The sequence below is a fragment of the Aspergillus nomiae genome (genome assembly GCF_001204775.2).
Source record: "Aspergillus nomiae NRRL 13137 chromosome Unknown contig00269, whole genome shotgun sequence".
Classification (NCBI taxonomy): Eukaryota; Fungi; Ascomycota; class Eurotiomycetes; order Eurotiales; family Aspergillaceae; genus Aspergillus; species Aspergillus nomiae.
Genome location: NW_015378324.1, coordinates 1 through 15,347, shown reverse-complemented (window position 1 = coordinate 15,347; position 15,347 = coordinate 1). Strand labels below are relative to the sequence as shown.

Genomic DNA, 15,347 nt, shown 5'->3' with positions numbered 1-15,347 from the left:
AATAATGCGGGGGATCATCTAAATGTAAGCCGGACTCGTTCTTTTGCGGGGAATACTAATAGTAGTTCAAACTTTCATGGCAAATGGAGGACCAACGCTGCTATCGGGTGTCGGGTTAAACACGCCCGAAACACAGCATATAGCCTAAAGATACATAAACCGTAGCTTAAATCAAACACCATTGGTGGAACAATATTAGCCAGAGGCTGGTAGGGAACAAGCGCTGAAAGTCGATAAACAAACATTATTGTATATCAAGATTACAGTAGTATCACAAGTTCCCAAGCATACCACACATAGACAAATGAGGAAATCATGATGCAATATGTCAGCTGTTTAATCATAGCTGAACGCCCGTCAGACGGGGAAGCTTACTTCCAGTTCAGGGCATAATAAATCAGTGACTAGCTAGCCAAAATTGGCTAAAGCGAATCTGGTATCTGGTAATTATCCTTGGTACGCTTACACGGGAAGATGTGACCATCGATGCAGGGTAGAACGCCTTCTCAACTTTTAGCTTCACCTCTGGTCCCATGGCTCAGAATCCGCTATCCAGAAGGAGCTTTTAAACAATATCACCCCACATGGGCTCGTATTGGCCCGCTTTACATCATTTCATCGTGTACATGTCTTTGCCCATGCTGAGTAATTCGCGCTGCTTAAACTCGCATACAAGATACTTACCTCGTCTAGTATATCACCACAAAGCGTCCACCCGGACTAGGTGATTTTGCCACGTTACGCTAGGTACGGTAGAGCAGTGACAATAGGGACAATAAAGGCTTCAACAAGGGTGGCAGAGATGCCAGAAGCGCCTCGTCTATTGATTGAGAAGCTTGCAATTGGTATCCTGGGGAAGACCATTCCTTTCCTTCTGTCAACCTTGCATATAGACGTCCTAGATGAACTAAATGACATAAAGAGAGAGGCGGGTGCCCCCCAGCATTCAGTCCCATTGTAGTAACGTTGTATGCTTGAGAGCTAGGGTCGACATTGGATTTGTCGGAGATCTACGAAGCGGTACATGCCGCCATAGTAGGACTCATTTCGTGGGATATTGTAGTCGTCGGATTAGTAGGCATTGAAATGATTTGACACCGATCTATGAAGTCTCCACGTAGTATGTGGTTGCCATTCCAGCCAAACCCAGATCGAAGAAGGATGCTACGGTGGTATCAAAAGAGGCGAGCTACCAAGGAAAGAAGTGTTGCCGTAGCTGTAGCTCAATCAGTGGCCCTCTGAGCTTGTTATATACCGTTTGGCGGAATCAAGCGCCATAGCCGAGCATGGCCAACACCTTATGGATACATAGCTGCGACGTCACATAGTAGCTATATGGGCGGCCAGGAAGGTCAAGCTGCAAGTAGAGCTTATTACCACAACTACATGGGTTATCAGGACGCAAATGACAGTTAAGTGACGACACAATACACAAGCATGACACAGAAGGCGACTTCTTGAGGTAATTTCATGTGTGGATAAGGCCATATCGTGTGTTTCATGGTTAGCAGTATGGCGATGACAATCTAGAACAAATCTTGCCGCTATTACATGACTCTTGTCAAGCAAAAGTTCGAGCCGAGTGGTTTGCTTTACCGACCAGAACAGATGTAGATATGCGTCATGGATCATCTGACGAGAGCTACGCGCAGCGGATATAATATCCACGGCGTAGCGAGCCATAAGACCACTCACGAGCAGTTAACTGCAGCTAACCTTACCGTTCGTTCGGCCAAAGCGAGAGGAGGCTATATCCGCATCCGGCGAGAGCTGAGCTCTCGGTTCGTATTTTCAGCTCGCGATCCATGGATCAACCTCACCCGATGACATCGAGCCGAGAACAATTCAAAACCGACAATCCCTATTATGCTCAGGCCTATAGAACGCGAAAATGTATATAAAGCAGCTGAAAGCTATGCTGAAGATGTATACAACAAAATCATCAGAAGCTTTAATCTCAATCAGGATCATCAAATAGATATACTTCGCGCCTTTTTATCCACGCGATACTTCCAAAATGCGGTTTATTCCACTTGCCTTGGGCCTAATGGCCACCTCCAGCGTCATTGCTGGTCCTACCAACGTTCAGTCCGTGACCGTCCAGCTCAGCAACGAGCAGTCTGGCGCCAACGCCAACGTTGATATTCCCACCGACGGCAACCCACGCTCCATCCAGGCCCTCTGGGGCCATACCTCTGTGGTTGTCAACGGCGTCGTTAGTGCCTCGAGCGCACAGTTCAATAGGTTCCAGCAGACGAGCGTCTGCCACATTTTTCAGCACCCCAATGTGAATGCCGAGCTCAATGCACGGCAAACCTGGGTCAAGCTTGATCAGGGCAAGGTGGTCGAGCTTGATCACGGGTTCATTGTCTGCCGGGATTAGTATTAATCTTCATGGCGAGTGAATATTGAAATGTTGTGTACGGCTATCTCGGGCAGCTTAATACTGTATGTCAAAACTGTAATTATCGGTGGAACCGGGGCTTGGATATGTGTTCGCGTACTCTAATTGTTGATAAAGTTACCAATATTATCTAATGTGAATTTTCCCTAAATGCGTCAGAGCCCCGCGTGGCAATTTATTTATACTCGGAATGAACGGAATTGATGTCAATAAGAGGAAAATTCGACATCGATAAATAGTAGCCACGCTGACAACTGAACGCAGCCATGTAGAATTGAAGCAACCGGCGCAGCATTAGATATTACTGTAGAGCACCAAACTAAGTGATAGGCAACATGCCCATAACGTAGAAATAAGAATGACTATAGCTTGACAGGGTTCGGCTCGTTTATATTCCCAGGATAAATCCAGCCACCTCACATTCCTATCTTATTTAGTACTAAGCTTTTATACTGACAAACTAGTGCTCAGTACTACTCTCCGGACATTCACTTAAGGCCACACACTGGTCGTCCTATAATTTCGGGAGAAATTAGTCCGCTGTGTTTAGTATATACTGACCCGGTGATACTTACTGCGTTGCGTACATAGCCCTCTATACACTGACAGCCTACAACACATTGCATGGTACAAATTTGGGCATGTGGTGAATCGCAAGAAGGAGGACAAGCGGTCCCACATTCCTTGAATTCTTCATTCTAGAAAATTCAGGAACCAGAATTAACATTTGAATCCGCGATTTGCTTCTCAATGTAGAGTCTTACCTCCCCAGAACATGTTGGGGGCGCCACAGCTGAAGCCCCTACCAGGAGGACTGCGAGAAATGTCCACGTGAATTTCATCTGGTAGTCTGTTAAGCTTGTTAGAAATATCTTGTGCAGTCTATAGGAATGAGGCATATTGTTGTCATACCAGAGGTAACGGTTCTCGATTGATGAATGGGATGGATCAGTAGTGAAACCACGGTTATAACACCCGTCGCTAGCAGGAGTTAAATAGAAATCAGTATCCAAGCACGATGCAAGACTTAAATACTCTGATGGCGAGCCCCTTGCTTGGCTGTTCTCCATAGTACAGCAATAGTGTTGCCGATCTGCCGGACATAATTCGGAGCATTCCTCGCGGGTTAGTTCGATCGACCCGCAGTGGCTTTGTTGACCCCTAGCTGCAGAAGCTTTATCTATAAATAGTGACGCTGCCTATACGAAGCAGAGAAACAGAAAGAAATGAATAAACATCATCGATCGACAGTACATGGCACAACAGTTCGCTATATACAAAAATCTAATGTTTGATGTAGTGGCGATCAGATTATTTGAGTTTGACGACTTCACGTTGACCTAAAAGCTTTGAGGCTGTGCCTGTGCTTTTCTATTGCTGGGTGCGAGGGCTGGGACTATTGCACAGACTGTATAAAGTCAAGGATTGATGTCTCACAGCCGCCGAACGATCCCGTTCACAGAATAGAGAGTATTAAAGCCGAGATCGCCCAACGAAGCCACACCATCCACTAATGCATTACATCCAAGACCAGCACCCAATCTGCATGTCCACTTGTTCTAGGCGGGGGAAACGTCCGAATAGTTGTGTTTTCGCCACACTGAGTATAATCAAGTTTGCTATACGCGCCACTCAAGGGATCATACCAGCTTGCCTGCACATTACAAGAGCCCAGACTCGTTGTCTCAATCTGGAACGGCTTCCCCGTGGGGGTATACACCATGATCCAGTCACCGCCACTATCCCTTGTTGCTGTGACCCGTTCATCGTCAGAACCAGCATTCCCCACGATAATATCTTGTGCTGGCACACGCCTGAAGAATGTTGTATTCCTTCGATCCGTTATCGCCTTCTTGATCCACTCCATCTGGCTAGATCCAGGTAGATCGAGATCCATGAGCCAGTTGTCGCTTGGCCCACTACCGTCGGAGGCGAAAACTCCAGGAATAGCGCACTGTTGGATGGCATTCGCTCCGTAAGTTAAGCCCGCTGCGCCCGAGAAGACCTAATCTCTTTCGTCAGTACTGCTCTCCGTCGTCCCCTACGGTAACAGCATCGAAATGCGTTCAGTGGATGTGGGCCATACCGCTTGCCAGCTTCCGATCCGCACATCGCTTGCATTCCAAACAGGCTTACTGCTATTACCATTATTATATCTGTTCTCATAATGCGCCTCATTATCAATGACCGGCCGCACACGGCCCCCAGGCACCGAGCCCGCGGCGTACATAAGCTCGACGGGCTCCCAGCCGCGCCGACAATTCCACCAAGGGATGGGAGGGTTTGGCGGGTAGTCTGCGTGACCAGATTGACTTGCGTCCAAGGTAAGCCATGCCCGGTCTCCAAAGAAATCATGTGCAAGCGCAAGCGGCCCGCCCATGAACCATTGGTTTGTCGGGTGGATCGACATCAGCGGCGACCATGTCGTGGCATTCTGGGCAGATGCCTCCGCGATCGTTCGTCGCTCGCCGGCAACAATACCATTGGCCAGGCCATCGTAAACTGGCGACCAGTCAATGACCTGGTAATTTCGAGGAGCACCACCGTTGGTATAATCTGCTTTTACGGCTGTTTTGTTTAGCCAGTAAGGGTTTGTGTCGCCAACAAGGGTCTTTGGAAGATAAGGATATCGCTGGCCGAGGAATCTCCCAAATGTGAATGCAGTGTTTGTCGTGAGTACGCCGGCAGAGTTGTCTAGTACTGGTCAGACCAAGCTATGCTGTGTTTTAAAGCCGTTATGGCTGAAGACACACCGTTGCCGTGCACATATTTTCCCCATGCGGGGACCATGCAGATTCGGATACCTTTACTCCATGCTAGCTCAACAATGGAGTCGACGTAAGCCCAGTAGGGCTCGTTGGGCTTTGTAATGTCTTCGTTTAGAAAAGGCAGGTCGCCATTTCGGTTCGGACTGTCGATACCTGCCTGGGTAAAGGCAACGGCTAGAACCATTGTAAACCCTTTGTTCGCTCGGTCGGAGAGGTATATCTCAGCCTCGCTGAAGTTGAGGCGATGGAACAACAGCCATGCTGTGTCCGCCTGCCAGAAGAATGGCTTTCCATCGAGGTCTTGGAGGAACCGGCCATTGGAGGACGGAGTGATGGCATATTCCTCTGGGACTTGCCATGCTACGGCGGCTTGCAAGAACGGGAGAGTGGTGTAAAACAGAGATTTGAGCTTCATAATGGTGCTTTACTAATAGCCAAAACCGTTGCAGCTCCATGTATCATATATATCGCCATTGTGGTGCAAGGCCTTCCGGTCCTTGGGCCTTTTAGCGGCTATTCCACGAGGGCAGATGAGCATAGAAGTCGAGTCGAACATCACTGTTAACCTCTCTTCCTGCATTAGTACCCGAGGCCATGGACAGGAAATTCCACGAATGGCATATGTTCCTGGAACATTCAGTGGTTCAGAATCTTCCTATCGAAAACAATGTTCAGATGGCTCAATGCGGGGTCTGGATAAACCCACATCTACCCCGCAGTTTGGCTTAACATAAGGGATAGGGCTAACTCAATCATGTAACTCTTAGAGCATGAAAGTCAGAATAGGAAATCCTAAGCACCACTGTTCACGATATAGCCTCGAGCAAAAGGCGTGGTGCACGGCCTCACAAGAGATCTTTGCTCGGAGCCCTTTACCGACTGTTAGGATAGTCCACCAACCAAAATGTAGAAGATTCATGCATGGAAATGTTCATATCTTCCCACGCTATGCCCTGAATTCTTCACTAACCGTCATGATTCCCATTGTACCTCAATATGCCCGACACATTGCTTGGGTTCCTGTTGATCGCCAGTCTGGCCTTCGGCCATGGGGACCACCAGAACAGTACATACACCAACCCAATTCTTCCAGGATTCCATCCCGATCCCAGTTGCATATTCGTTCCATCCCGGGACAATACCTACTTTTGCGCCTCCAGTAGCTTCAATGCCTTTCCCGGGATACCCATCCACGCCTCAAAAGACTTGCGAAACTGGAAGCTGATTGGAAATGCTATATCGAGGCCAGAGATGCTGCCGAAGTTGGCGGATACAATCAAGGACACAAGTGGGATATGGGCACCCACGCTTAGGTACCGTGAAGAAGGGAGCAATAGCCCCAATAATGGAAGTGGCCATGGAAAAGGTACATTCTGGATTAGTACAACCCTGGTGTTTGATGATTTGGCGTCGGATGACGAATCGCGCTGGGACAATTTTGTGATAAGCACAGATGATCCTTTCAATTCGGATAGCTGGACGGATCCCGTGCATTTTGACTTTGGAGGTTACGATACATCGTTGTTTTGGGATGATGATGGACAGGTCTATATAACAGGAAGCCATGAATATAAAGTCTGGCCGGGGATCCAAACTGCCACGATTAACCTGCAAACAGGCGACACAGGATCCTGGACAAACCCATGGAATGGCACGGGAGGCTTGGCGCCAGAGGGTCCGCATCTATATAAGAAAGATGGCTACTACTACCTAATGCTGGCGGAAGGTGGGACGGGAGAAGGTCATATGGTGACTATGGCGCGGTCGAGAAATATCAACGGACCCTATCAGCCCGCGCCTCACAATCCCGTGCTCACTAACGCGAATACCACGGCTTTCTTTCAAGCAGTGGGACACGCCGATCTGTTTCAAGACGCCCAGGGCAGCTGGTGGGCAGTCGCGTTGTCAACACGTTCTGGACCTGATTTCAAAAATTATCCGATGGGCAGGGAGACGGTTATGACCCCTGTGACTTGGGAAGCAGGCGAGTGGCCCATCTTTCAGAGTGTAGAGGGCATCACGAACGGATGGGACCTTCCCTCCCAGCCCATGATTATCTCTGATGGTCAGGGTCCTTATGTCGACAGCCCTGATCATCTGACGTTCCCACCGAACTCGACATTACCCTTGAATTTAATACATTGGCGACTGCCAACACCGGATACCTATATCGTATCGCCGCCAGGGTATGAGAATGCACTGGTACTTCGTTCGTCGGTGTTAAACCTGACCTCTACCGACGGAAGATCCACCGGCGCTAAGGGCCAAACATTCATCGGCCGACGACAGACTAACAGTCTCTTCACGTATCACCTGGACATTAACGCTTCCACTCTGCGTAATAACGGGGATGAGGTGGGCATCAGCGTATTCTTGACCGAGGCATATCATTTCGACCTGGGAATAGCCCTTCTTCCACAGGGAGACAATACCGAGATTTCCGGTGAACTTGCACCCTTTTTCCGGTTCCGTGGAATGTCAGGGAGTTCTGTTCCGGAGACAGTGTTCCCATTCCCACCGCATATGTCAATCGATACACCGGTTACTATGGAAATCAAAGCGTTTAACTGGACGCACTACTCATTCGCGGCGGGACCACGAGATGCTACACATCTCATGCAGACATACGGGGTCGCACGTGGAGACCAGCTGAGTGCGGGCTTTACGGGGACGGTAGTAGGGCCTTATGCGACTACTAATGGTCGAGCGGGAAGTGTAAATGGGGAGTTCGAGGTGTCGGTTGGAAACTGGACGTATTTACCACAAGGGCAGATTCTCAATTAAACCTTTGAAGTGTTGTTGTCGGGATTGCTACCAGTGTCGGCCAGAACTGCGTTGTACGGAGTAAACATTCATATTGACAACCAGGAAATAGATAATAGTAAACATTCTTCGCTACTCTCCACATAAGCCTAGGTCGCGCCATATAGTATCGGCACAAACCGGATCCTCATCAGTAAACGGCGTGTCATCCATCTGTATCCCCTCATTATCGGAGGCCATCACTGCGGCACTCTCAGTTGAGGCTGGGAATAACCACATTCCGTCTAGCGAGACCGAGTCACACTCTTCTGATGCCTCCTCATGCAACTTTTCCATTTCTGGACACAGTAGAGGTTGATCGGTCAGGGGTTGCTCGGCTGCCAACTCTGCGACAGGCAAGGATAGCGGTAGGTTAGCCTCCTGATATAGAGGAAGACATTGGATAGACGGGAGGATAGGAAAGGAACTGGGGGCTTCAAAGGCCCCGCGGCCTGTTGACATGAAATAGTCCACAACCGCAACAAGCTCAAAATAGACAGACGGTTGACGACTGAGGAGTTCAGACAGTCCACCCCTAGAACATCGATTGGCGGTAGCCATAGCTGATTGAGATGGTGTATCGACAGGCTGGCTTCGCTGTTTCAAGAGTTCCACGCCCCCGTGGGATACACGAAAGTCAAAAGTACGCACTATATGTCGAATCCAGCAGGAGATATATTCGACATCGTAGCGTATATTGTAAAGGCGAGAGATCTCCGTGTAAAACCTAAGAGGCTGCTCTTGACGTTGTCTCTCTATGTCGTTCCGACAGAGCCGGAGGTTGATGTTTAGCAGAATCTGCGGGGCAACGGTGTATGCGACAACGCCAATGGGTAATTGACCTGTTGTGCCGTCGATCACAAACCTTTTTACTCTGTCATTCATCGTCGTCAGAGCGTCCATTAAGTCGAGCTCCGGGTCTTCAACATCCTCGGCGGTGGACTCCAGGTTCTTTTGAGCGAAGAGACAAAAGGATATATAGTGATACAGGACTAGGCGGGCGGATCTGGTAGAAATACACAGGATACATATTAGCAATGCCACCCGCGTTAAGATGACATCTGTAGCTCTTACTGATAGTATAAAGAGGTTAGTTGACAATAAAAGACCACTGCCTGGTGCGACTGGCCGTCGGATGCATCGACCTGAACCATATGGTTTGATTCCCAGAATTGGAGGCGCTCTTTAAGATCGTCAGTTCGAGCCGGGACTAGATCTAAGCCTTGTCCAAAGCTTTGGTGGTCACCGGGGGGATACACCGTCATCAGGAGTAAGGTCATCGTTGCAGCTAACTGGAACTGGCTCGTTACGACTTCGATCAGTCTTTTTTTGTAGCAGCATCGTAGACCTCAGAGGCTTGGACTTCATCCTCCAGGTCTGCATAGGTGAGTGGAGAGTGTGATGATACGTCAAAGTGACATGGGAGGATCTGGAGAGCTCGTCGTACCCCTAAAGAGAGTAACCTATCACGCAGAATTAAACACCACCACAGACGTTTCAACGTAACGCGCGCGGCTCTCTCATTTGTCGGGTAACGGTGATAGACATGGGCTTTGACTGCACGGGCATGCTGGATCCCAAGTGCCAGCCATGTCGTATTGCTAAGGCGATCTGTGCTAGAGCACCGATATGTGAGCAGAACTGCAGCTTGACCAAGCCGAAGTTGATCATTCTCGAGGTCGAAATCGTAGATCAACTGGTCATATTCTTAGACCTTCCTTCTGGGCACGACGTGAGAGCATGAGGGTTTAGCGGGTGCAAGTACCTTAGCGCGCCTATAGAAGGTATCTCTGAGAGCAATGATCGATTGCACACCGCTTCTTTTCACATATTCTACAGGGAGATACTGCGGTATTGTTAATTGGGGAGTATGTTGGTTGGAGCAAGACATACGCTGCTTGCGACAAATAGCATCGCCTGAAATACCAGCAATGAAAAAGGTTTGCGTCGTTCTCGCTGTCGGAATACAGGCCAGAACTCAGCCTCATTAATAACAGGCAAGCAAGGATGCACATATAGAAAGTAGTGCGAAATAAGCGTCTCGAGGAATTCACCTGACGGTACACTGAAACATTTCTGGGAGTCCAGAAAGGCAATGTCCGATGCTGGAAGACGATGAAGATTGGGAGCATTTAGGTAGGGGTAGTATGCGTAGGGGACCAAGGTCGAGGATATTGAATCACTGGCACCTGCGATGCGTGAGCGACTAGACTACAAACAAGGATGATTCCAGATAATTATATTATACCGGAGGTTGAAATATGACGTTGTGCCGGCCTTAGACCACCAGTGTTAATATTCTGCCCCTGTTCCTTAGCGTCGTTTATATCCTGGGCCCAGTCTTCAAGCCTGCCCTCAGTTGGGCGATTGCGGTCACCTCCTTGCATTGGTTTAAGACAGCGAGGCAATTTCCTTGGGGGAAGAACGCAGGTAAAGCCGTCCAGGCGGCAATTGACACATGGTGCGCCTTCTATCGCCAAATTACAGCGTACCTTCCTACGTCGACAATGCTGGCATGCAAGAGGAGCCCGGCGCGATCGCCGCGTACTTTGTCCATGGTGAACATCTGTAGACGCGCTGCGTATCTGACGATGTGGAACAGGTGATAAATGTGCACTCATTGTCAAGAATATGTCTCCTGTGGATCTTATTGCCCATGCGAGCGCAGTTCAGATAATGGCGATATTCAAGGGGTTCTAATCAAGTTGCCTGTTCCCCCGCAGTTCCGGTGGTTTAACTTAAAATAATGTACCAGACTGTGGGGTAAAAGGAATTCCTACGTGAGAATTGGCTGGGAAGAGAGGGTCGTTGATCCATCCAAGCCGATCAGGCTATAAACGACGCTGATCCTTGGCGCCCATACCACCCGGTCCATCCGAGCCAAGGAGAAGCTGCAGAACCAGTGCAACAATCTGACGCAAAGGACTGGCTGCCCGCACTTGAGGCCGTGGGCCGGGCCTCGGCTATCCACAACCTTCCAAGGGCAAACTTCTCATTCGTTGAAAGGCGTTGCTGCATGAGGAATAGCCACCACGCTCATAGATAGCAGCCTGAATAAAGACACGGTGCAGGAAGGGAAAAGACAGAAGTGGGAATACTCCTTTCACTTACAGCTTTCGCCTGACCCATCTATCATGCCAGTGGACACGCTGTGGGTTTGGGCAACCGTTAGTGGCGTGGCCACCCACCTCCTTCTTTATCGATATGGCGAGTGGGACCTCAAAGCGCCTAGCATTGTGAAAATATATATGCTACTGAGCGCAGCTCTTATCTATGTGGAACATTCTGCTTTACTGGATGGTTTCGCGATTGACACACGTCCAAGATGGGCAATTAGAGTCGCCCTATATCACATCTTCGGGGTTTACGCCAGCATGCTCTTTTATCGTGCTTTTTGGCATCGTCTTGGCGGATACCCCGGTCCATTTCTCGCCCGGCTTTCAAATTTCTACGTCACCTCACTCTCTGCCAAGAGTCTGCATCTCTGCGAAGAGGTTCGTAAGCTGCATCAGCAATATGGTGACTATGTTCGATTAGGTGATTCTCGCTCTGCCTGGCTTCTCACTGGCCGTCTACCAAATTTTCCTGATATTCTGATAGGCCCCACTGAGCTCTCAATTACCGATCCTAGAGCCGTAAAGGCACTCTATAGTGGTCAGTCAAAAGTGGGTAAAGGACCATGGTATACTGTGCTAGAACCCAGAGTATCCCTTCACATGTCGAGAGACAAGAAAGAACACGCTCGCCGTAGGAAAGTGTGGGATCAAGGCTTTAGTTCGAGGGGTGAGCTGATATACCTTTTACCTTATACTCCCTGTGCTCTAACCGCCGCGGTAATACAGCATTGCGCGATTATGAGCCTCGTGTTTCGCATTATGCAGAGCAGCTTCTCGATGCTATCCGCCAGAATGTTGGCAAACCGATGGATATGGCGAAGTGGTTCAACTACTACAGCTTCGATGTCATGGGAGATCTCTCTTTTGGTAAATCCTTTGACATGCTGGTAGGCGGGCAAGATACATACTTCTCGACTCAATTGCATGCGGATATGAAGAGCATCGGTCTGTTTAGCCACCTGACGTGGTTATTTCCTTTTTTCAAAAGGATCCCTGTCCTTAATTCGGATTACCTCAAATTTTGGAACTGGGTTGGCGGCAGGGTTGAGGAAAGAATAAAAGTATGATTAGACTCTTGGTTTACGATCTGGGAAAGTGGAAAAAATGCTAAAGTATCGCAGAATAACCCTGATTGTCCAGACGTGTTTTCTTGGATCCTTGATGCTTTCCAAAAGGGCCCAAAGACGAAGCAGGATCACCTCGACCTACACGGTGACGCATATCTGATTATTGTTGCAGGGAGGTAAGACGTTCCATCACACCCGCGGTAACCGTGATAATTATGTAGTGGACTAATCTCTGTACTAGTGATACCACTGCTGCCACCTTGACTAATCTGTTTTTCCATCTCGCTGCTGATCATACCTGGCAAACAAAGCTTCAGACAGAACTAGACGCTTTACCTGACTTGACCCAGGAGAAGCTGACCGGTGTTAAGACACTTGACGCGCTTATAAATGAAACCTTGCGTCTCCATCCTGCTGTACCATCAGGTACCCAACGAATGACTCCACCGGAGGGTCTCCAGATCGGTGATAGGTATATTCCTGGTGATGTGATGGTGTGCATTCCAACACACACATTGTTTCGAGGTATGGCGTTGTGTTAATATTGACCTACCAATGGCCAACAATATTAACACTTGTTAGACGAACGAGCCTTTGTTCAGCCGGAGGAGTTTCTTCCAGAGAGGTGGATGACGCAGCCCGAACTAGTAAAAGACGCATCCGTCTTCATTCCATTCAATGCGGGTATGTTTGATATATTTGGGTTTATTATAAAGCCAATTGTTGGGAGAGGTCGCCTTCGCGATACTAATACATGTTCCTAGGTCCCTATTCCTGCGTTGGGAAGCAACTTGCTCTGATGGAGCTCCGTCGTGTGACTGCCGAGATTCTGACGAGATATGATGTCCAATTCGCCCAAGAGCAGACGGTCGACGCGTTCCTGGATGGTAAAAGAGATACATTTACCTTGGTAGCTGCGCCTCTTAAGTTGGTGTTTCATGAAAGGAGGTAATGGAATTCCGTCCATTATTAGTGGACAATGGAAGTACTTTACCGTCGAGATATTCTGTATTTGTCTAGGTAGTCAGTGTTTTTATGACAAAGTCTTCTCGCAGTGGGCCTACTTCAAGTCTGGCCAGATTATGCAATGCGGAAATCTGTGAGGTCGTTTAGTCTTCTGGCGCACAGAGTAAAGATGCAAAGAAACTGCAAGAAAGCAGGATATTCTATCGCGATTTTTGGGATTGTCTTTGCGGATACACCAGTGCATGTCACCCTACTTTCAGTACCCTATTGATAAGGGCTGTTGGCCCTTGCGAGAGTGCTATGAATCCTCTTGGGATGTGCCCTGGCGACTTTGTTCGTCAGATTCTCCTCGTTATGGACTGTCCTCGGTGAAAGTAATTATCCGCTGAAATGTAGCACCGCAGATTCCAGGAATGATATTTATTGGTACCATATATATATCAACCAAGTTTAATTTTAAAGCCTTGGGGTTAGTGTTAGGGATAAGCTTCATTTTCGCGGGGCCGGAAAAAATTGAGGATTTCTACTGGTTGCTTTCACAACCTCATCTCTCTTCATATCATCGCGAACTCCTGAGTGAATGTAGATTTCATGTTCTATGCCCTTCAATTCGTCGTTTGATCTCTGCCCATTGTCTTAGAACATATGCACCACCTGCCAATTTACATATAGAGGTCTCTAGAACCTGTCGTTGTAACCACCCAGAGTGTTCTCGGATCACTTAACCGTCCAAAGCCATACAAACAGTCCTATCCACCGTCTGGCCTAGCATCGGATACAGAAACCTTGCCCGTCTTGAATTGGAAAGATGATGATTTTTATCATCGAAACCCATCCCGCAGGCGCATGAGGGATGCTTGCATCGATAGAGTGGACTGGCACGCACTGTGCCAGTATGCTTCATCCAGAAATTCGGATCGCCCTTGTACCTTACTTGATAAAAGTACAATTGGTGGGATACATCTTATAAGAATACTCAGTTTTGGAGATGTGCAATGGATCGCCAGAGTCCAACTTGAGCCGTCAACGCCTTTAACCACGAGCCTCCTCCGTGCCGAGATAGGTACAATGGATCTCGTCAGGGCTCGAACGAATAGACCCATACCGAAGGTCTTTGGGTATGAGGTCAACGATGAAAATATTGTCGACTTTGCGTTTATTCTTATGGAATTTCTACCCGGCTCATCTGCGATGGACGCTGACGGAGGCTATGAGAGTCATCATGGTCAGGCTCCATTGGCGGAGAGAAGACCCTTCTAAAATGAAGTTGCCAAAATTCAAGTATGAACCTTAACTTCTGACAATGAGTATAACTAACTTGTTATCAAGGTACAAATGACCTCGGTCAGATTACCAAAAGTTGGTTCAATTGTCAGGCGAAGTGAGGGCTCATTTGATGTCGGACCAATTCCTGGATTAGGTGGACCGTTCGCGACAGCCGCTGAGCTCTTGAGGGCGTGGGCTAGGAACGCAAAGTTTCCATCTTCTGATCAGGCTATCAGAGAAGCTATGAATGGCGGTCCAGTGGAAGAGGTTTTGAGCTCTGTCAGGAACTTTCCGCACTATCTACGAACAGTGGCACACAAAATTTCGGGCACCAATGATGGACCTTTCTCAATTTATCACCCCGACTTTTACCATAATAACATCATTGTCGGCAATGATTTCAAAATCCTTGGTATTATTGACTGGGAGGGAGCTTCTACCGTACCATGGGAACTAGTTGAACCACCTTTGTTCCTAAGCATGGTACGACCGCCAATGGATGACCCAAATATTTACGACTGCAACGGGTTGCCCAAGGAGGAAGAATCGAGGCGTCGCTTATACGAACGTGCCGAGTATATCAAGTATGTGTTGATGAAAGAAGAAGAGTTGAATATGGATCAAAAGCTCTCGCAAACCTTACTGGATCCTGACATACAAGGATTTGCGCATGCAATGAAAGTATATCTTGACCCGGGGAAGCTGGGGTTCTACTGCAAAATCTTGGAGCCTTTAGGGTCCTTCAAGCAGTCAAGACTCGTGCTGGGGTCTTGATTCCAATATTCCCTGCGGTGCCTGTGTCTTTGGTAACTCGCCTTTTTTATGTTTGAGCTATCGTCAACCTGGACATTGGGCTTCTGGTGCGGCTGCAGTACTATTGGGTCCTTGGAATCGGCACAATTTCCTTGCATGCTTAATGCGGATGTTTGTAGGATGCTGTTATCAGGTTTTGTGGCAG

General features: G+C 48.3%; 6 protein-coding genes across 6 annotated transcripts; 4 read left to right on the top strand and 2 right to left on the bottom strand.

Moving 5' to 3' along the window:
* Positions 1 to 2,047: 2,047 nt before the first annotated feature.
* ANOM_009705 (uncharacterized protein) lies at positions 2,048 to 2,383 on the top strand (the record flags this gene model as incomplete). Its single annotated transcript, XM_015554961.1, has 1 exon — positions 2,048 to 2,383. One exon carries the CDS (start codon positions 2,048 to 2,050, stop codon positions 2,381 to 2,383), a length of 336 nt encoding a protein of 111 aa, XP_015404347.1.
* A 1,531-nt stretch (positions 2,384 to 3,914) lies between these two features.
* ANOM_009704 (glycoside hydrolase family 140 protein) lies at positions 3,915 to 5,587 on the bottom strand (the record flags this gene model as incomplete). The annotated part of the gene is made up of 3 exons (XM_015554960.1): positions 3,915 to 4,409; positions 4,491 to 5,098; positions 5,158 to 5,587. 3 exons carry the CDS (start codon positions 5,585 to 5,587, stop codon positions 3,915 to 3,917), a joined length of 1,533 nt encoding a protein of 510 aa, XP_015404350.1.
* Positions 5,588 to 6,168: 581 nt separating this feature from the next.
* Positions 6,169 to 7,956, top strand: ANOM_009703 (uncharacterized protein; the record flags this gene model as incomplete). Its single annotated transcript, XM_015554959.1, has 1 exon — positions 6,169 to 7,956. One exon carries the CDS (start codon positions 6,169 to 6,171, stop codon positions 7,954 to 7,956), a length of 1,788 nt encoding a protein of 595 aa, XP_015404351.1.
* A 111-nt stretch (positions 7,957 to 8,067) lies between these two features.
* ANOM_009702 (fungal specific transcription factor domain-containing protein) lies at positions 8,068 to 10,361 on the bottom strand (the record flags this gene model as incomplete). The annotated part of the gene is made up of 6 exons (XM_015554958.1): positions 8,068 to 8,980; positions 9,049 to 9,266; positions 9,338 to 9,670; positions 9,740 to 9,820; positions 9,868 to 10,163; positions 10,223 to 10,361. 6 exons carry the CDS (start codon positions 10,359 to 10,361, stop codon positions 8,068 to 8,070), a joined length of 1,980 nt encoding a protein of 659 aa, XP_015404352.1.
* Positions 10,362 to 11,108: 747 nt separating this feature from the next.
* On the top strand, positions 11,109 to 13,109 carry ANOM_009701 (cytochrome P450; the record flags this gene model as incomplete). The annotated part of the gene is made up of 6 exons (XM_015554957.1): positions 11,109 to 11,757; positions 11,817 to 12,151; positions 12,212 to 12,333; positions 12,399 to 12,682; positions 12,740 to 12,841; positions 12,922 to 13,109. The coding sequence occupies 6 exons, from the start codon at positions 11,109 to 11,111 to the stop codon at positions 13,107 to 13,109; spliced, it is 1,680 nt and encodes a 559-aa protein (XP_015404353.1).
* Positions 13,110 to 14,191: 1,082 nt separating this feature from the next.
* On the top strand, positions 14,192 to 15,163 carry ANOM_009700 (uncharacterized protein; the record flags this gene model as incomplete). Its single annotated transcript, XM_015554956.1, has 3 exons — positions 14,192 to 14,348; positions 14,453 to 14,482; positions 14,544 to 15,163. The coding sequence occupies 3 exons, from the start codon at positions 14,192 to 14,194 to the stop codon at positions 15,161 to 15,163; spliced, it is 807 nt and encodes a 268-aa protein (XP_015404354.1).
* Positions 15,164 to 15,347: the final 184 nt, after the last annotated feature.